Source organism: Ursus americanus, chromosome 15, assembly GCF_024610735.1.
Source record: "Ursus americanus isolate L20-20 chromosome 15, mUrsAme1.1.p, whole genome shotgun sequence".
Taxonomy (NCBI): Eukaryota; Metazoa; Chordata; class Mammalia; order Carnivora; family Ursidae; genus Ursus; species Ursus americanus.
This window is the reverse complement of record NC_142141.1, coordinates 19,346,397-19,367,749: the sequence shown is the minus strand read 5'-3', so window position 1 is coordinate 19,367,749 and position 21,353 is coordinate 19,346,397. Positions and strand designations below refer to the sequence as shown.

Sequence of the window (21,353 nt, the reverse complement as noted above, 5' to 3'; positions counted from 1 at the left end):
ACCTATACCACTGTAAAGTATGTCATATAACAATGTAAAGAAGTTCCCAGACTGGTGGAAAGTACTCGGCTTAGGATTCCCAGGAAGAGAGTGTATTTGGATGTAGAGGGACTCCTTTGTGAAATTCACAGGCCTAGTGTACCCCAGCAGACGCAAGTAAGCTGAGATTTCTTTTTCATGGCAGGAAAGATCTCTGCATGTTTAAAAACTAAGACACCAAAGGTTGCAAAGGGCATAGTGTTCAATATAATGCTGTAAGAGGATGGTGGAAATGAAAGCTCCAGGATAGGAATGCAGTGAAAATATGAAGGATGGAAGTGTTAAAAAAAAAAAAAAATGTGTGTGCGTGTGTGTGTGTGTGTACCCACATACAGACAGACGTGCATGGGAGGAAAATGGGTGATCTCATGAGAAACAATGCAAGTAGATGCAAAAACTGGGCCAGGGAAGTTATCTCTATGTTGGATCTAAATTCATGTTCTCAACGCATAGTCTCTGGGCCCCAAGTATCAGAATCGATTTTGGTGCTTGTTAAAAACACAGATTCCTGGGATGCATGGCAGATTTACTGAATTAGTAGAATTTCTTGGTGTGGGGCCTAGGAATGTGCATTTATTTATTTTTGATTTTTTTATAATAATTTTTTATTATGTTATGTTAGTCACCATACAGTACATCCCTAGTTTTTGATGTAAAGTTCCATGATTCATTACTTGCATATAACACCCAGTGCACCGTGTAATATGTGCCCTCCTTAATACCCATCACCAGCCTATCCCATTCCCCCACCCCCCACGCCTCTGAAGCCCTCAGTTTGTTTCCCAGAGTCCATAGTCTCTCATGTTTCATTCCCCCTTCTGCTTATCCCCCCTTCATTCTTCCCTTCCTTCTCCTACCGATCTTCCTATTTCTTATGTTCCATAAATGAGTGAAACCATATGATGATTGTCTTTCTCTGCTTGACTTATTTCGCTTAGCATTATCTCCTCCAGTCCCGTCCATGTTGCTGCAAATGTTGTGAAATCGCTCTTTTTGATGGCTGAGTAATATTCCATCATATATATGGACCACATCTTCTTAATCTAGTCATCTGTTGAAGGGCATCTCGGCTCCTTCCACGATTTAGCTATTGTGGACAATGCTGCTATGAACGTTGGGGTGCATATGGCCCTTCTCTTCACTACGTCTGTATCTTTGGGGTAAATACCCAGTAGTGCGGGGCGCCTGGGTGGCTCAGTCATTGGGCATCTGCCTTCGCCTCAGGGTGTGATCCCAGTGTTCTGGGATCGAGCCCCACATCAGGCTCCTCTGCTGGGGGCCTGCTTCTTCCTCTCCCACTCCCCTGCTTGTCTCTCTCTCACTGGCTGTCTCCATGTCAAATAAATAAATAAAATCTTAAAAAAAAAAATACCCAGTAGTGCAATTGCTGGATCATAGGGTAGCTCTATTTTTAACTTTTGAGGGACCTCCACACTGTTTTCCAGAGTGGTTGTACCAACTTGCATTCCCACCAACAAGGTAAGAGGGATCCCCTTTCTCCACATCTTCTCCAACATTTGTTGTTTCCTGCCTTGTTGATTTTTGCCATTCTAACTGGTGTAAGGTGGTATCTCAATGTGGTTTTGATTTGAATTTCCCTGATGGCTAATGATTTTCAACATTTTTCCATGTGTTTGTTAGCCATTTGTATGTCTTCATTGGAATGTGCATTTAATCAACTTCTGCAGAGTGTTCTTATCTACTCAGAAGTCCAAAATCACTCCCAGTGGAGGACAGATAACAGTACCATCCGCTGTGCTCAGCTAAGTGGCGATGTCTCATGCTGGTGTTACACTGAGGTTTTGCTGTATGCCGGGGGTCCTTTATGGGAGGGACTATAGGAGGATCCAGGTTTTGTGAGGCCCAAAGCCTAAACAGTTTGTTGGGTTGTTTTAAGGGGAAAAAAAAATTAAATTAACAATGCAAACTAATTAAGAACATGAATATACTTAAAATGAGAAGGGAAATTAAATTATTAATTTTTAAAAGTCCTATCATAAGATCTAGAAAAATAATATTGTGAATAATTAACTGACATACTTTTTCTACACTTTCTGGTTGCATAGCCTTTGATTGCCTCTTCATATGACAGCTGTTTGGCACTATCACTTTCTTGTACAGACAATAGAAAAACTCATTGTCTCTTATGGCAATTTCAACAGAACTGAGTTTTTTATTGCTAGTTGTGATGTGCAAAGCGTGCAACTTTACATACAGAGTAGAAACACACAGTGCACATAACCCGCAAACATAAAAATTCCAATTCTGTTTTCCATGATTCCCGTTTAAAAAATGGTGGAGCACTTGTCATTTTATATGCTGAATTGAATCTGTTCTCATCAGGAGAGAATTTCTGTTTTGACTAGGTGTCAGAATTGAATCCTACTTGAAATTTTACATATCTGATGATTGAAAAAAAAAAAAAAAGGCCACCTCGCTTCTGGCTTTTGCACTACCCATATATTTCTGGTGCTGGCCACGATAGGACACATTTACGTCACACTGCGTACTTTGATCCCGTACCTTCACGGCAGTCTGCTTGGTGAGTTGACACCAAGGAGGGAAGAATTTCTGGAAGCCATTCCTACACTAGGAGGACTAGAAATAATGTACCTCTGCAGGGAAGTGTCTGCAAATGATATGAATGTTTCCTTCTGCGCCCAAACCAGAGGAACCCCCAATTTACCTTTCTGTTAGTTGGAGCTCCAAAGTTAATGGAAATCATCCAATGCCACCCAAAAAAAAGGGAGTTTGAAAAATACAAGGTCTTAACTAGTTGTAATTAAAACATGTTACTTTAGCCAATTTGATCAAACTGGATGATACCGTTAATGCATTACTAGGGCACCTCCCAGAATCACGAAAGGGGCCTGGCCAAGAGAAGACCGTAAACTTCAGCTTCATTCCCTGGAGGGTCTTCTACTGGGGAGGATCAAAAGGAAACACAGATTGGAGCTTATCTTTCTTATGTTTTTATCATCTCAACGTGTTTCAGTATTGCCTAGAAAAATTAATGTACTCGGCATACCTAAATTTTCCTTTTCTATACAGCATTATTAGCAGATGTATCCATTCCCTTATGTTTGATTGTCATAGCTTCTTGTTGGCACCATTTGTCCAAAATCGCTCTCTTCCTTCCCCATTCTCTCTTTTTTCCCCTTCCCTTCCGAAATGCACACTGAGTTTTGTTTCATGTGGCTCATTAAAGTAGGCACGGGGTGTGGTGGAGACTCAAGAGCCCTTGTGACAGACTGAACAGGCTACTACACATGCACGAGGGATCTGAGTTCTAATCCCCTCTCAGCTTTTAATTTGTTGGGTGACTTGAAAGAGAACTACTTCCCCTTCCTGGCTCGAGCACCTCAGCTAGTCAGTAAACATGGTGGGCAAAATCTGTGGTTCCTAGGAGTCCAAGTTTTCTTCCAAGTCCTCAGAAAGCTCTTTTTCCTGTTTTATATTCTAGAATTTGTTTCAAGCTTTTTGTCTTGAAATGGTCGTACTATTAAAAAATATATTCAATTAGGTCTTTAATCCATCTTTGGATTCAGATGTACTATAAGCTCCATCTGCAAAGTTTCACATTAGAATTCAGATATGGGGTTTAAGGAGTACACTTGTCATGATGAGCACCAGGTGATATATGGAATTGTTGAATCACTATATTGTACACATGAAACTAATATAGCACTCTGTTAACTGTACTAGAATTAAAAACAATAAAAAACAGCAAACATCTAAAATATATATATATATTTTTTCAAGGCCATTTTTTTTTTTTTAGAAGTAGTCCCAAGTGCTTGGAATAAACTAGGGAAAAAAATTTTTTTTGACCATTCTAATTCCATCATAGAGCTCAGAATTTGAATTTGTGTTTGTTGGAAGTTTATTTTGGAGCCTGATGCAGTCAGGGTTGAGAGACATTATTCTAGACCAGTGGTATGCAACCCTGTCTGTACTTTAAGATTACATGGGACCCTTTAAAAATGCTGGTTCCTGTGTCCTACCTATGTGATCATTATTGAAATGGCCTGAGCATGTAGGCTTTTAAAATCTCCATGGCTATCTCTAATGCACATCTAGGATTGAGAAACCCTAATAGAGACCATCGCTGCATTCTGTCAATGTCTAACGACCTTTGTAAGAAAAACAAAATCACAAATGTGATATTCATATCCCTAGTCTCTTAGAAGTATTTACTGAACATGTCACTTCCACTTTATAGCTAAATTATGTAACTCCCCCATCGGTTGGGGCAAATGTCAAAGAAAAAGCAACTGGTGTGGTCCCAATACCTTTAGCTTCTGTACCCTGGTTTGTGAAGAATTTGACTGTTCATCATTCCTGCAAGAGTCCAATACTGTTGGTCTTGTCCTTGCCCTACCACAAACCCTATATCCATGCACAAGTGGGTCAGCTCTAGTCTTAAATCAGCTCATTCATAAAATTAGTTGAGTGGAAATAAAGGACCTTGCAGATAAGATTTTAAGATTCTTTGCTCATTTCCTTAATTTACAGAATATGTTTTAATGCAAAAGAAAGGCCTAATTTCCTTCAAACTTAGAAGACATTCTTACCGCTTCTAATTGATCTTGATGTGTTAAAAGCAACAACAACAACAAAAAAAAAAAAACCAATGACTTTGTTGTGTTTCCATGTTGTTACAACACAGCCCTGTTGTATAGAATTGTAAGAAGCTGACTTGCGAAATGGAGATCCTCTTGTAACACGAAGTTCCCTGCTTGGTTGGGAACCCAGTGCTTTGGGAGCCTAAAGTGAAAATGTACAGGGGTACTTAAAATGAATTCCCCCACAGTGTTTGGCTTAAACTTCTATACCCCCAGACAGCAGAAGCTTTTACAGTAGACAGGAAGTTCATTCATTCATTCATTCATCATTTATGCATCTGTTTTTTTCACTCGTTCATGCCATACACATATATTTAAATAAATACTCATGTGAAGACCTGATTTTGGCAATAGGGTGGTGTCCAGAATAAGACAGATGTCATGTAGGACTTCATTGAGCATTTCCGTTGACCATAAATAAAAATGCACTGGGTTTTTCAGTGGAATTCCACTGATGTCCAAAGGCCTTGAGTTCTCAAGGGGATTTTTAGATTTTATGTGTACATTTTAATGATTATCTAAAAACTGTAATCATATTCTAACCCATCTTGAAGATGGCCTAATAACCAAGGATGTGATTTTTAGGAACCCACATTATGTTTGTCATCGTGGTCACTTTAGTACCACATAGAACATATTTGATTGCTTTCTTTTAAAGATTTTACTTATTTGAGAGAAAGAAAGTGGGAAGGAGGAAGAGGGAGAGAGAATCTCAGGCAGACTCTGTGCTAAGCACAGAGTGCCATGCAGGGCTCGATCTCAGGACAGCGAGATCAGGCCTTGAGCCAACTTGAGCCAAAACCGAGAGCCAGATATTTACCTGACTGAGCCACCCAGGCACCCCACAAATTAATTGCTGTTGACTAAGATGAAAATAAAGAGAGGTAAGCTTTATTTTGAGGGAATGTAGTATGCTTACAAGAGGGGCAGATGAAGTAAAGATCTCAAAATAAAGGTTCGCAGGTATTTGCATGGAGAAAAGCAGTAGGGGCTGTGTTGTCGTGTGGCTCATGGCAGAGTAGGGATGATCTCCGAAGATGCTTTGCTGTAAAGCCCTGGGTACCACATTATGCCACTTAGTCTTAGGAAATCATCATCCTTTGTAGTAGTCTGTTACTGTCCATTTTCAATGATACACATTAGTAGCTTTGTTTGTATTTAATTTTAAAATTTGTTTTGGATTTAGAATTTTATAGAAGTGATAAGTTTACTTAGATTTGTGTTGACACCTAATTAGTAGTGCTAGTATAAAGATCATTTTGTCAACAGCAGGGATTAGGGAAATCTTCCTTCCTTTAAGGGGGATTAGTCTATTACTCAATATTGACAAATATTTTTCTAAGTTATCTCACTGTACTATAATCACTGTTTAACGAGTTCATTCCTCCCATTAGCCTGCAAGCTCCTGGAAGGCATATCCACATCTTCCTTGACTTCAAGCCTCTTTTATGTTTATTAAATAAATGAGTTGATTAAAAATAATAAATAAGTAAATAAGTTGATTGACGACAATTGAAATTGTGTAACTCCTAAGGACTAAGTCAGCACATAGTGAGGTTTCTGTCGAGGGAGACATTTAAGCATAGACTATCACTTGAAGACCCCTGCGTCCAGTAAGGCTTAATCTGTTCCCATCAACATCCCTTTGAATTGTAAAATAGGGGGAAGATGAAAATTGTTACTTTTCCCCCTGACTTTCTGGCAGTACAGAGTGATTGCATTTGAGATCATTTTACCCACCCCCCCAATAAATTGCCTGAATAGTATTTATCATACCACTACAATGAATTGCTGGGGTTCATTTATTGTCTCAGACAAATTCTCAGTTTTACCCTCCGGACTTGGGGAGGTGGTTGAGTGTCTCCCTCACAAAGATGTTGGAATTCTAAGAGTCATTTGGAAAATGGCTTCCTAGGGGTCCTGTTCGTCCCATGGTTATGTGTGCCCGTGAATGTCTCAGTATACATCACGAGAGATGGCTGCATAAAATGAGAGGACTCACACAGCGTCCACAGGAGCCACTTTTGTCCAGAGGCAACAGATTTTTGGAGTTGTCAGGAGGGTGGAAACGTACAGGCAGCAGCCAGCCATATCTCTTCATCAGTTGATTTTTTTTCCTTTTCTTTTCTTTTTTTCCCCCCTCTCAGCAGTTTAATGTGAGTGCTTCTCTCTCGCCTTGTTTATTTCAGATGCCTCAGGAACAGTACACGCACCACCGGACCACCATGCCCAGCTCCGAGGGGCCACAGGTATACAAGGTGGGCATTTATGGCTGGCGGAAAAGATGCCTGTATTTCTTTGTCCTACTCCTGATGATTTTAATACTCGTGAACTTGGCCATGACCATCTGGATTCTCAAAGTCATGAACTTCACAATTGTAAGTAAAAACACACGTTTCTTTAGCCCTTCTTGGGGGAAGGGAAAGCATGGAGCAAAAAGAAGGAATGTGGAGAAGTGGTGGTAGTAGGATTCAAAATATCTTGCAGCCTGGCATTTGGTTATAAAATATTTCTGTTCACATTACCTGTGGGGATTATGCCTCAGCAGCTGGGAATCCAGGTTAGAGGCGTTTCCCTCCTTTACAGTCTCTAGTGTGCTGTCCCTCCATTTTGATAACTGTGTTTCGGTATCCTGTAGTTTCCAAGCCCTTTGAGTAAATAATGCAGGGAGAAATATGGGCCAAATTCAAAGTACCAAGTTTTCCCAAGTTTTGGGAGTGATTGTGAAAGGGTTTGTGAGGTAGAGGGTAGCAATAGCTGAGTAGAATAAGGCTTTGTCGATTATCTAAGAGTTTTAACTGTCTGTGTATACCTGGTAGCCCATTGCTGTGGTTAATTGAGACCCTCCTGGATTTGTAGGAGGCCAATTTTCTTTGCCCCTGCCTGAGCAGGAGGGAAATGAGGGGAGGGCAGCTATGCTTCACTTTCTTTAAGAATTTGTGTTCATGCTTCTTTGAAGAAATTCTTGCAATTGGTAGTTAGGGGCACTATGTACGTTGAACATTTACTTGTTAAAGTTCAAATGAGAAGAAAATTCTGGAAATAATGATTTCTGGAGTTAGCCTGAGGTTTCCCCCACCCCTCGTTTTCCTAGAGATTCTGGCAGTATAAGTACTTTCACTTTTAGTGAACGCATAGTGGGTAGAAATCTGCTGCCCTGAGATTACTCTCATTTCTTGTGACATCAAAAGTAAATAATTAGATTGCCAATACAAATAAATCCTGTCTGATAAAGAAATGTGACCATGATACAATTAACAGGAAGGTTTTTCATATGAAAATCCCCAATAGGATAGTGGATTTTTGCCTTTTCTGGATTGTAAAGTTCATTTTTATCCTTAACACAGTCTGCGTGGTTGCACTTCCCTGCCTTTGCGGGGGCAGTGTCTTCTGCTTAGGCTGCTTTTCTCCGTCTTCCTGATGTTCCTATCGCTGCCTGGTGAAACCTTTGATCCTCCAATAGCCCCGTTTACCCATTTCTGATTATACTCATCACCTTGGATAATAATTTTTACCTGTGTTTCACAGACAGACTAACTTCGAGAGGAGTGAGACCTGCATCTTTTTAGAGCTTAGGGCTCTAAGAGGTGTCCAAAGTCCATCTGGTGGTAAATCCAAGACCACAGTTGCCATCTGTTGATGTGCATGTCCTGGGATGTCTTTATTTTTTATTTATTGTTTTTTAAAGATTTATGTATTTGAGAGAGTAAGAGAGCGACGTGCACGCACATGAGTGGGGGGAGGGGCAGAGGGAGAAAGAGTCCTCAGGCAGACTCCCCGCTGAGCGTAGAGCCCTACACAGGGCTTGATCCCAGGACCCCGAGATCATGACATCCACCGAAATCAAGAGCTGGCCACCTAACCGGTTGAGCCCCCCAGGCGCCCCCCGTGATGCTTTTACTTTCTGTTTCATGAACTTATAAAGTGGAAAAGCTTTTGTTTTGTAGTATTAAGAGAAGACTGAAGCTAGGGCAGTAGAATGGAGAATAATGATTAAAAGACATTTAAAAGATGGTGTTGGCGTACCTCAACTGGGATGTAGGAGATGAAGGATTAGAAGAGATTCTGGAACATTTCCAGGTTCTGGCTGGTGAGATAGTTGAATGGTGGGGTCCAAAAAGCAAGATAGAATTCATTACTTTCCCATCGGAACCTATTTCTGTGATTTTTACCTAATCTGGTGTGAGGTTAATTTATAGAATCTGAAATATTTGGGGGTGAGCGTGGTAGAGAATATGAACTCACGTCTTGAAAACTGTGATATCCTACAGATATGGCTTCTTGAGTGTGTTTTATCTGGCAAGCTTAATCGTGAGAGGTATATGTAAATGTATATTGAGTGACAATTCACTTTGATTGTATGTGAGCTTGGGGAGCAATATGACAGTAAGGTAATAATCTATTTGAAATAGGCTATTTCCTGTAGTTAACTAAATTGATTGCCAAAGTTGAGAGTTCTTAAAGCTTTACCAAACCAAGTACTTACTGAGGTGAGAATAATGCCATTATTAGCCATAATTGGTGCTTTATAATCATAATGCATTTGAGCAAATAGAGCTGAAGTGTCAGAAAATTGATCTTTCCCTGCAAGTTAAAAGCATATTTTTCCATCAATCACAGTATAAAACATATTCTTTTAGAATTATAATTCTATTCCACAAATAGTAATTTACTGACAGTGAAGATCTTGAGAAAGAATAAGGTATTAACCAATTTTATATTGGAGTATGTCGGGTGAAAGAGCAAGGAAATCAATGGGATAACAGTTAAGCATTTTATGCAGGGATTTTAAAATATTGTCAACAGAAAACAGTGATTTTTTTTTTTTTTACATCTGGAGTATTCAATAATTTGCAATTTGGGAAAATTCACAGTATAATCAAGCCCTCTGAGTAATAATGAACCAAGAGAATGATGTCATATGAAAGTATTTGGGAGGACTTGGCAACTTATCCAAGATCGGATATCCAGAATTTTACTTTGTGGTCAGACTTGTATTCTCTGCCATCCCCAAGGATATATGCTGGAAGAGCCCTTCCATTAGAGCAATCTGGACAAACATCCAACCAAGTTTTCTTGGTCCCAGAGGCAAATCAGAAGACAAATGATTTTGCTCTCCTGTGCTCTTCATAGGATATTCTGGTGTTCCTTATAAGGCAGGAGAGCAAGATGACACTTTGGTTCTCAGTTTTCCCCTCCGTGGAGGAGTGTGTGGTTTCCCTATACTGTGCACACTGTAATTCAAACTATCCTGGTCAGCACACACTGTGCTGAATATGGGGGCTACTATTTGCTAAGTGTTTTTTCTCTTAGTTTATTCTGTTAGTCACTGTGCTTGACCCTCAAAATATCTCTCATTTAATTTTCACGACAACTTTATAAATTAGGTATTATCTCCATTTTAATAAAAACAAATGCTCAGAGAAGTTCAGTGACTTGCTGAAGGACACACAGCTAATAAATAGAAGAGCTAGTGTTTGACTTCAAAGCCCAACCCTTTCCACTACACTGTACTCCTCCCCCTAATTGCTATAATGATCCGGCTGTTGAGCAAAACCGTACAGCCGCCACAAGGGTCACTGTCTTTGAGGCCCACCGTCTCTCATCTGATCACAAATGTCACTTCTTTCATCTGAAATAGCCATGGACATTTTCTGTGTAGAGTAGTTCCCTGGTAGTTATGAATGTTCAGTCCTCGCGTCATTTCTCTTTGCATTCTATCTGTTGACCCTCTCCCTCCACGGTCTCAGCCTTCTATTTTATCCCCTTGTGGTGTTCATGTACACATTTAATATAAACTTAGGAATAAGTTCTCTGTCATGGGGTGACATGGAGACTCAGTGCGTTCATTTGTGTTGAGCATTTATAGCAGCCTCTGACCCGCAGAAGACATGATATTGGCAACAAAGTCACGAGAGACCCTACACTGTAGTGTCGCCGGTAAGGGCTCGGACTCTGCAGATGGGTGTTGTACATACAGATCTGGCTTTGCTGCTTACTTTGTAAAGGTCCTCAGCCCTTCTGTGCTCTGGTTTCCTGGGAGTAACAGCAATACCTGCCTATTTATAGGATTGTCGTGAAGAGTCCATGAGGTCATGAGTATGAACTATCTAGAATGGTGGTCGGCACATAGTACGTTATGTTAGTGTTGGCTATCATCATCGCCATTGTAACTTTTGAAGGCTTGTTTTGTGCCAGGCACTATGCTGCTGAGATTTATAAGTACTATCTAACTTAATCCTTATGCAAGTAGGTACTATTATGGTACCAACTTGACAAGGGAAGGGAGAGGCTCAATAACTTGATTTGTGATCACGTAGCTCTAATGAGACAGAGTAAAGATTTGAATCCAAGCAGTCTAGCTCTGGAACCCAGTCTGTTTGCCATTGTGACATATTGTGGGGCAGCACAAAAAGTCTTAGCATTGGAGAGAGGGGTTGTTGGCCAGCTTACTCATTGGAGCATGCGATGCTTGATCTCAAGGTTGTGAGTTCAAGCCCCACGTTCAGCAAGAGCTTACCTAAAATAAATATATAAATAAAAATTAATTACTTAAAAAATAAAAATAAAAAAGTCCTAGCATGAATGTCAGGGAACTGGATGCCTAGCTGGCCGTGAACTACATCACCTTTTTTCTCTGAGACTCAGTATAGAAATGAACGCATTGAACTAGGTGTCTTTGAGACTATAAAACTCTAAGGTATCTTCCTGTTGGAACACTGTGGTGTTTTCTTTTGGGCTTTGCCTTGACCACGTGTGAGCTCACTCCATAGAAGACGGCTGCTGCTGCCACCACATTCTAGCAACCCAATCCGAATAACGTGGCCTCGAAGACCTCTCCAGATACTCTGTATTGATCATCTACAATAGCATTTAGCACAAGTGGTTATTAAGTGATAACATTTAGAAGGCTTGGGAATTACCAATAGATGGCGCGATCTCTTAGCGCGGTTGAGTGTGAAGTCATTCACTGTTAGACAAAAGAGAAGCTTAGGAGTCACCTCATCAGATACCCTCATTTTGCAGATGATGGAATCAAAGTGGATAGTGAGGTTGCCTGACCCCGCCGCGTTACCCTAACCATGACAGGAACTTCTCAGGAGCAGGGATTATGCTCTATTTATCTTTGTAGCTCTAACCCAGTGCCAGTATACAGTAGGCTTCCAATATGTGCTTGCCAATTATAAATTGCCTTTGTGTAGATCGTATGCATGAGATACTAGATGCACAGTACCCGGTCAGTGCAGGTCACGTGAGAAGTCCTCTGTAAATTATAGTTTCTCTACCTCGTTTAATAGATGACCTAACTTCTGTTTCTCTTTCCATTCAATTAAAATTATAAAATTCAAACCATTTTATTTGTGGTTACGTAAGAAATGAATGTCTATTTTTTTAATAAAAACTCAGAACTTAATGATTTTCCATATAGTCCTCATAAAAACCCTACTAGGTCACCATTGCCCATATTTTACAGGTAGGGAAGCAGAGGCTCGGAGAAGTGTGGTAACTTGCCCAAGGTCATGCCATCAGTGAACGATGAAGCTGAGATTGGTTCACAGGGAGTCTGGCTCTAAAGCCCATGCTCTTAGTCAGTACACTATGCTGCCCATTTTCCGAGTGCTGTTTTTCATGAAGACAAATTGAATTTGTTCAGTGCAATGTCTAAAACATGATTTATTTACCCTAAAGTAAGATAAAGATCCACTGAGGGTCAGAGGAAGGCATTCTAATACTTGTAAATTGGACACATTGTAAAACAGTAAAAGCCAGAGAGAATGGACAGTGTGTTCCATAACTCAGAACACTGACATATCATCTGTTTGGAGAAGGCTCAGGAACTGCGACCCAGTCAAACTAACTCAAGTAGAGGGGAGTGAGGATACACGTGCCCTGGGAGGGGGCGAGGAAGCTCGTGGGTACATAGGAGCACCTCACAGCAGAGGGACTGAGAGTGCTGGCAGGAACCAAGGCTGCTCTGGGGATGCCTACCCTCAGGCTGTCCCCAACCGTGTGGCATCACACGCTGGGACGTTTGCTTCTGTTTGCAGGTTCCTTCTGCTTTTGTTTTTCCTTCAACTAACACCCCATGTTAATTCGGGTTTTCCACTTCTTTGCCATTTAAGCACATATTTATCTGCCCTTGACCTTCCCTTTATAATGACCTTTCCTCTCCAGCTCCCACCTCTACTTGCCCCCATCTCTGGTTACCCAGGTGACATCCCAGAGAAGGAACTGCATTGGCCCAGATGTTGCACATCACACAGTAACTTGTTGGGATGCCTAGAGGCTGAGGAAGATGCCCCATCAGCTGTGGGCTTGCAGGACAAAGCCACAGTTCTCAGAGTCTGGCTCTTTGGGCTGCCCGGCCAGGTCTTCCCTCCCGTGAGGTCAGAAATATACTTGAAAATCTTATCTATATTTGCTCTTCTATAAGCATTACCTTTTTAAAGCTTTTCTGTTTCTTCTCATTCGTTCTGTGACACCTTCCCAGAGTAAGCTGATGACTCCCTCTTCTGTGTTCCACTGTACCTGCCGTCGGGCAGTCGGCTGGGGGAGTGCATTCAGTACTGCATTTACTTATTTTCCTGGCCCTCTCTCTTGCTAGGCTGGGAGCTCTAGAGACAGGAACCTTAAACTATTCATATTTGAATCCACAAGTTTAAGCACCTCGCTTAGCATATAGTATTTAGAATGTTTATTGAATAAATGAATGGGGGAAAAATCATGAATAGCCATCACTTTAAATTAAAATGTGTAAAGATAGGTTAATAGAGCTTTATATAGCTTTTAAAATGAACTATTAGTTCATTTATTAAGGTAGACATCTCATAAATGAGATGAGTACTTGAATTTGATTATGAAAAGGTATTTTTAATACAGACACTCCCTCCTGTGTATCAACTACCTGCTACATTTTAATTACATGAGAAGAGAAGGGTAATAAGGGAGTTTGAAACAGAATTGAAACAGGAGATGTCATCCTAGTTAATATACAGATTTGCTCAGCAGATGAAAGGAAATGATATTATTGACTTTAGACTTTTCATTTAACGATGTTAATGAATATATTGTGTGTGTGAGCAGCATTCACTTTAGCTCCTACACTGAGAAAAACATGCTTCTGACCCTCAGTGCTTTGACTCTTGTGGTCACTTTCCATTAGCTCAAGTTCATCAACCTGAAAAACTGCCAAAATGGTTGTTTTTTTTTTTTTAAGGCGACATGAAAATTGTAATGCAGGAAAAACAAAAAACAAAAGTTCATTCTGTTCCATGATCAGCCCTGGGATATGCTCTGCAATGTCCTATTCGCTTTGAAGCCTACTGTGTTTTATACCTTTATAAGAATGAAAATCTTCAAGTATGACTTAATTCATTGTAACTGCTACGGAGTACTGTGAACCAAGCTTGTTACAAATTTATACAATGTATTGGCCATATTAGCTTCGATTCAGTCAGTATTTCTTAAGCACATTACTTGTGCAGGACACCGTGCTTTGTTTGGACAGTGAAGATTATAATAAAGAAAATCCTGGATTTTAGTAGACCATAGTTTACTAGGAAGCAAAATAAATAATAAATAAATAAATAAATAAATAAATAAATAAATAAATAAATAAATAAATGTGATATTAATCCATTCCCAAAGTGACACAAATTTTAAGGGAGTATCAAAGAAGAAATCAGCTACAGCTAGAAGGCACTAGAAGACTTCCTGAGTCTTAAAGGATGGGTAAGGCCTTTTGAGTCATGTTGCAAGCAGAGAAAGCACCATGACTGTAGCCTGGATATAGCGTGTTAAACTTGGTTGGGGAGCCTCAGACACTGGGGTTCCAATATTGAGAGCTCAGGGCCCTGGAGAGAAAAGATGGGGTGGGGAGGAGAAGAGTGGAAACTGACACACTCTTGAGAGGTCGGACCGAGAAACTTAAGCTCTAATTAAAAACAAATGACTCTGCAATGTTAGTCTGTTATTTGGGTAATATCCATGATTTTTGCCACTTCTTATTGTTTTCATATACTCAAAATTCCTTTTAGATGATTGTAGAATTGAGAACAATATAGAAAGTCAGCAAGCTCCCTAGAAATATTTTTCTTTTCATACATCACACATAGCTCCTCACACATGGAACTTTAGATCTTACGGGTCATGTGGCTGTTATTCTGTCCCGTTACTCAGAACTCTGAATGACTCTCAAAATCAGAAGTTATGACCATCTTGGAGCTCTGTTCACTCTCACTGAGGCATGAAGCAATTGTAGGAGAGAAGTTCCCAGTCCCAAGGGGTATGTTACCACAGAGAACTTACAAATCAGTCCTCCCTTAGCAGACAGGGGTTATTCAGGCTGTAGAAACACACACACACACACACACACACACACACACACACACACACACACACAGTAAATATGAGGAGGTTTTAGGTCATTTGAGTTGCCTGAGAGTCATTAGTTAGGGTTTCTAAGCTCAGAGTGGCTTTGTAAATACTTTATCTAGAACTGCACTAATAGGAACTTAAAATTGACATTAAAAATTTGGTTCCTCAGTCACACCAGCCACCTCACAAATATTCAACAACTCCTCTCGTCAGCAGACCAGATAGAAAACATTTCCATCACTGTGGGGAGTTCTCTGTTACACAACAGGTCTAGAACCTACTAACCTGTTTAGATCGGCCTTGGTGGGTGTGCTCAGACCTTTGAACAAAAAAGTTTTTCATTTCTCTCCATACAACAATTCTTGCATTTTCTTTCTGTGTCGTAGACAATTTTTAGTACCTGGAGCCATGAGATTGAGGTAGAAAAACAAAAAGCAAACAAAACTCAATTTATCAGAAGGAAGAGAAGAAAGTTTCTCATAATCTCATGAACAGATGACCCAAGATAACTGGTTATAATGGCCTTGTTCCTTTGCCACACACCCATGCCCTGTCCCCTTGCTTCCTTTCAATACTCCTCACCGGGAAGGTAGTGAGACGGTGACAGATTTTTCATCTTGCCTGTGAGGAGCAAGGTGGTCCTTTGTTGGGCACACAGCTCTGTTGAGGGGGGAGGGTCAGGGACCATTTCTGAGCCTTATTCTCTCAATCTGTAAAAATATGCAGTTTGTACCAGATGAAATACAAGGTCGTCCCTCCAGAGCTTAAATAGTTTCTATGCCTAATTGCTGGATACTCCCATACTCGTTAACTCAGAATGAGAGATTGAATTATTTTTTCCTCTAGAAGTAAGTGTGTGTGTGTTTGCTTACACTATATTTAGATAAAAATCCAAGATGCTATATGCCAGGAAATACATCTCATGTGCCATTTAAAAACATTGAAATCTTAATCCGTTCAATTATTTAATGAGTAATTGGTCTCATTATCTATTATCACCCAACAAACTACCCCAAAACCTGATGACTTGATGTAACAGCAGTAATTAATTTTGTTCAAGAATCATCAGTTCGGGTAGAACTCAGTGGGAATGCGTTCTCTGTGCTCCCTGATATCTGGCACCTGAGCTGGGAAGACTCAGGCTGGGGTTGGCTCAACAGCTAAGATGAATCATCGAGAGGCATGTTTACTTACATGTATAGGCCCATCTGTGAAATGGGACCTCAGCGAGCCAGACAATCTATACACGGGCCACCACGTCGGCTAATTTGGGCTTCTTATCCACGTGGAAGCTGGGTTCCAGAACGTGTGTTTCACTTACGCAAGGTGGGAGTGCCTACTCCTGTTATAACCTAGACTCAGAGGTCGGGGAGCATCACTTCTAATTCAGTCTGCTGGTGAAGGCAGGCACAAAACCCTTCTAGATTCAAAGAAAGGGCACGTGGATTCTACCTCTATATGAGGGAGTTGAAGGTTCTAGGAGAGCATGTAGGATGGGAGAGTGTAGTGGATTGAATGATGGCTCCCACAAAGATATGTCCTTGTCTCAATCCCTGGAACCCGTGAGTATTACCATATTTGCCCTTATCTATATTAAGGATCTTGATATGAGGAGATCACCCTGGATTACCTTGTTGGGCCCTAAATCCAATGATCATTAGCCTTGTAAGAGTCAGGCAGAGTAGGATGTGACAGAAGAGAGCAGGCGGTAGACCGCGGAGGCAGAGATAGGGATGATGCCTCCACATGGGATGTCAGGTAGCTTCTGGAAGATGAAAAAGTCAAAGAATGGATTCTCCTCTAGAGCCTCCAGAGGAAGGGCAGCCCTACCGACTCCTTGATTTGAGACTTCTAGCTTCCAGAAATGTGAGAGAATAATTTTTTTTTAAGCCATCAGTTTTATGGTAATTTGCTATGAAAGTCACAGGAAACCAGTACGGAGATGGCGTTGTGGCCCTCTTTGGAAAGTAGTCTGCCACAGCAATATCAACACCGGCTCAGCCATGCAGACACTCCATCTTGTGTTGAGCACGGTGTGGAGTGTCTGCCTGTGTTATCTCTTTCCTTTCTCACCATGACCCTTTGAGGAAGTACTGTTATCTCCCCTTTCATGAGGAAACAAAAGCACAGACTGCCTGCTTAAGCTGCCCGACTGGTCAGCTGCTAAGTAGCAGGGGTGGTGTACAGATCCTGGTGTGTCTAACTTCAAAGTTTTGGCTCTCAGCTTTCTTCAGAGGTGTTTGCTGTCAAAAAAAAAAAATTGTGTGTCATTATCTAGTAATGTATGTAATCGTATGATATCCAATGGCAGTGATAGTTAGTGTGCAGCTACGAGTAATGAGGAATGGGCATTTTGAAACTACCGCAGTAGGGGAGGCTGGGTAGCTCAGTCTGTTAAGTGTCCGACACTTGATTTTGGCTCAGGTCATGATCTCAGGGTCCTGAGATTAAACCCCATGTCAGGCTCCATGCTGAGCGTGGAGTCTACTTAAGATTCTCTCTCCCCCTTGCCCCCCCACTTGCTTTCTCTCTCTCTCTCTCTCGCTCAAAAACAAAAACGAAAACAAAACACAAAAACTACTTCAGTACTGGTTCAGCCATTGGCTACTCAAGCAATTTTATCTTCATGAGTATTTTAAGGAGTCATGCTAACTATGTAACTGGTTCTTGTGTTTTAAGAATCATGGTTTGTTTGCTTTTTTAGTTACTTTGCCTTCACTAAACCACATGTAAATAACCACTTGTTGCTTTGATAAATTAGGAATGAAAGACTAGAAAGATTCCTTGGTAGGATCATGGCCCTTCTATCTCACAGAGAAACCTTCTAGCTGGAATGCTTATGTAAAGAAAAGTATGCATTTTGACCACAGTTTAATTATCAGCCAAATTTATTAAATGGAGGAGTTTCTAGCATCCCTTAAAATTTTCTTTTCTAATAGTAGGTGCTCTGTGTTTATTGCTTCTTAAAATTTATTTTGTTTAATTTTTTAAGATTTTTTATTTATTCATTTGAGAGAGAGACAGACCAAGAGCACAAGCAGGGGGAGCAGCAGAGGGAAAGGGAGAAGCAGGCTCTCCGCTGAGCAGGGAGCCTGATGCAGGGCTCAGTCCCAGGACCCCGGAATCATGACCTGAGCTGAAGGCAGACACTTAACTGAGACACCCAGGCATTCCATATTACATTTTTTTACATTTTACATTTTAAAGATTTATTTTATTTTATTTATTTATTTATTTTAGAGAGAGCATACACGAGAGGTAGGGGGGCAGAGGGAGAGCCCAGTGTGGGGCTCGATCTCTGGACCATGGGCTCAATCCCATGACCTTGAGATCATGACTTGAGCCAAAGTCTAGAGTCAAACACTTAACCTACTGAGCATTCAGGCACCCCTCTGTGTTTACTGTTAAAGAATGAGTTAGTGAGTGGAATCTGGGAGCAGTTTAAGCCTTTTTTAGTGTAAAATAATATGGTAGGATGTGAGTCATTTAATAACCACTTACCAAGTACCTGCTATGACCAGACACTGTGATGGAGCCTCTGGTGTGTGATTGCTTTCTCAAAGAACTAACAGTGAAAAGATCCATGAAATCATTATCTTTACCATGTGGGCATAATCATCATTTTATTTCAACAGGCATTTTTAGGTGCCTAGTAACTATATTCCAAAGGACACAATAAAGGAAAACAGCTCTATTATACCCCCATAACATCCTTACTCTTGTAACAGTTCTTTGCACCTTAGAAAACCTGTTCACATCTATTGTGTTATGTGATTCTTTATAAATGGGAGAGACATGGCAGGGATAATTTAATTTTACCCTTTTGATTGAAGGGGCTGCCAAGGCTCAGAGATCTGTTTAAGGTCTCATGTCTAGTAAGTGCTATAATCAACCTCCCAACTTGAGAATACGTAAGAATGAACAATGAGCAATAGAACTCGACCACAGTGGCCTTTTCCAGATTGAGGCAAGTCATGGGGCTATTGTTTATGGGGTATATGGGAAAAGACTCACCACATTCTTATTCCTTAGCTGGCCATTAAATTTGGGTTGGTCAATATCAGGGAGTTTGGGCCATTAATGTACAAGATTGTAATCAGCGATGTTAAGTAAGCATATTTTCTCCCTCTAGCAAATCTCTTAATTCCAAGGTAAGAGGGGAGGTGTGTCCCTAAAACCAAAGGTAGAAGAGAATGATCATTTGGGTCACTTGGTCCCTCACTGGATTTAACCAGCTTCATGCCACACATAGTTGGTTGCTGTCTTAGAAATGAACGCTTTATAGTTCACATAAGGAATTTCAGATAATCTCAATTGAAACATGCACTGCAGTCTGGCAAGGAGGATTTCATGAGAGCCGGGATAATTTGTGTTTTGTTTATTCACTGGTGGAGAGCCTGTGCTTCTGACTTTTTGGTTTTCTTTGAAAAATAGTTTCCTGGTCCCAATTAGGTGAATGGCTCTCTTATTCGAAATTCTCAGCTCTTCAGCTCTGTTGTTAATCTAGTTCCTATCTGGTTAGAGCCTAATGAATGCATAACAATCATGTACTCAACACATGTTTATTGATCTCTTCCTGTCGTCTAAGCACTGTATTAGGTGCTGGAGGTACAACAGTGAACAAAAGCAAATGCAGTTCCTTCTTCAAGGAGCTTGCTGTCCAGGAGGGGAGACAAGTAGTAATCACATGATCAAACAAATAAATGTAAAAGTGCCACTGTGGATAAGTGGATGCTGTAAGAATGTATGGAAGGGTGATTTGGTGTAATCAAAGATGAGATGATTGCATAGATGCCGAAGGTGAAAGTGAACAAAGGAAGACAAAGGAAAAAAAAGATGAAATCAATCTAGTAATGTTGTATGTGGATCCCTAGGAAATCTGAGAACCATAGTTCCCTTTGGGGGAAGTGCCGGATGGTGGTAGGGGGTGAGGTGGTGAGGTAGGTGGGAAAGGCTGGTGGAAGGTGCCTTTCCCTTGTCATGGTATTTTATTGAACATTTCACAAGGAGTGCAAGCTTATGTAATATTTGAGGGGCTCAATGAACAGAAATAAATTAGCTAAAAGGAAAAAGAGAAGAAAAATCATAAATAGGGAAGAAAGATGTAAAATGATACTTGCTTTCTTTAAGGACCGTTTAGCTTCATCATGGCTGAATTAGGGACCTCACCTGTGAGGGTGAATACAGACTGTGATTCGCCACACTTAATACAAATTCTACATTAGAAAAAGAAAGCTTGTTACAATAGGGCTTTGCTTTCTTCATTGGCACAAAACAGTTTCTGACCACTCACAGGTGCATTGACTGCAAGATTGCCAAATGGGTTACTGTCATGAGTAGGATGGCATGTATTGAGATTATTGTTCTTATTTGTGCCAGGCATGGTACCGAGCACTTAATAATCCCCTCTTCCCAGATGAGGAAGTTGAGGCTTCTAAGAGAGATCAAGTCACTTTCCCATGGTTGCAGTAAGTGACAGACGTGGAACACGAAGCTAATATGAACCCAGAACTCCTAATAACTGTGCCGTACATTCTCCCGTGTTCCGTTGTAGGCTGAGAGATCACGGTCTCTCTTCCTCAGAACCCCCAGTCTCCATGCTTGGACCATTCTAATAGTGTCACAAAGAGTCAACAGCAGGGTACATGAAGAATGCTGATTTTCCAAAGGTGAACTGATTTCTAGAACCTTCTAAATGTCTGCACATTAGGATGAGTACTACTACTTCTCAACTGGTGGTATGCCTCCCACACAGTTTATTGAGAAATTGTCTGTTCTTTCTGTTTTCTAATGGAGTTTATTGTTTCTTTTCTCTCATATTGGACAAATCACTTACTGAACTTAGAGGGGTTAAGAGGCCTCACAACCAGCAGACTTAATTACGTTGGAGCGAATCCCCTAATCCAGACTGCCCAGCTTCTTGGCTCATTTTCCATCACACTCTCATTGTCCAGAGTTGTTCTGAAGCCATGGTGCCCACCAATGCTTTAGAAAGATCCTGATAATGTGAAAAAATGTAGCGTTAGAGGCAGTGTGGTTTAATGCGTTTAGGGAAGTCAAACTTAGGTTCAAACCTCAGCTCTGCTACTGATGAGCCAGGTGATATTAGCAAAGTAGTTTAACTTCTTTGAGCCTTGATTTACTCATTTATAGTAATGGGACTCATAATACTTGCTTTGCGGAGTTCTGATGAAGATTTAAACAGAAGGTAGAGCTGGGTAGACACCAGTAAATGCTTGCCATTATTAATGTCAACTTGAGCACTTGGAGAATTGCCTTGCAAAGAGGAGAAGATGATCTGGTTGCTACAAT

At 40.7% G+C, this 21,353-nt stretch overlaps 1 protein-coding gene across 4 annotated transcripts in view; it reads left to right on the top strand.

Annotated features, from left to right (window-relative positions):
- Positions 1 to 21,353, top strand: part of SGCD (sarcoglycan delta) — a 904,357-nt gene that overhangs the window by 538,746 nt on the left and 344,258 nt on the right. For all 4 annotated transcript variants that reach the window (XM_045791978.2, XM_045791977.2, XM_045791976.2 and 1 more), the window contains one exon: positions 6,854 to 7,042. In XM_045791978.2, coding sequence (XP_045647934.1) covers positions 6,854 to 7,042 — 189 coding nt within the window. The remainder of the gene's footprint in view (positions 1 to 6,853; positions 7,043 to 21,353) is intronic.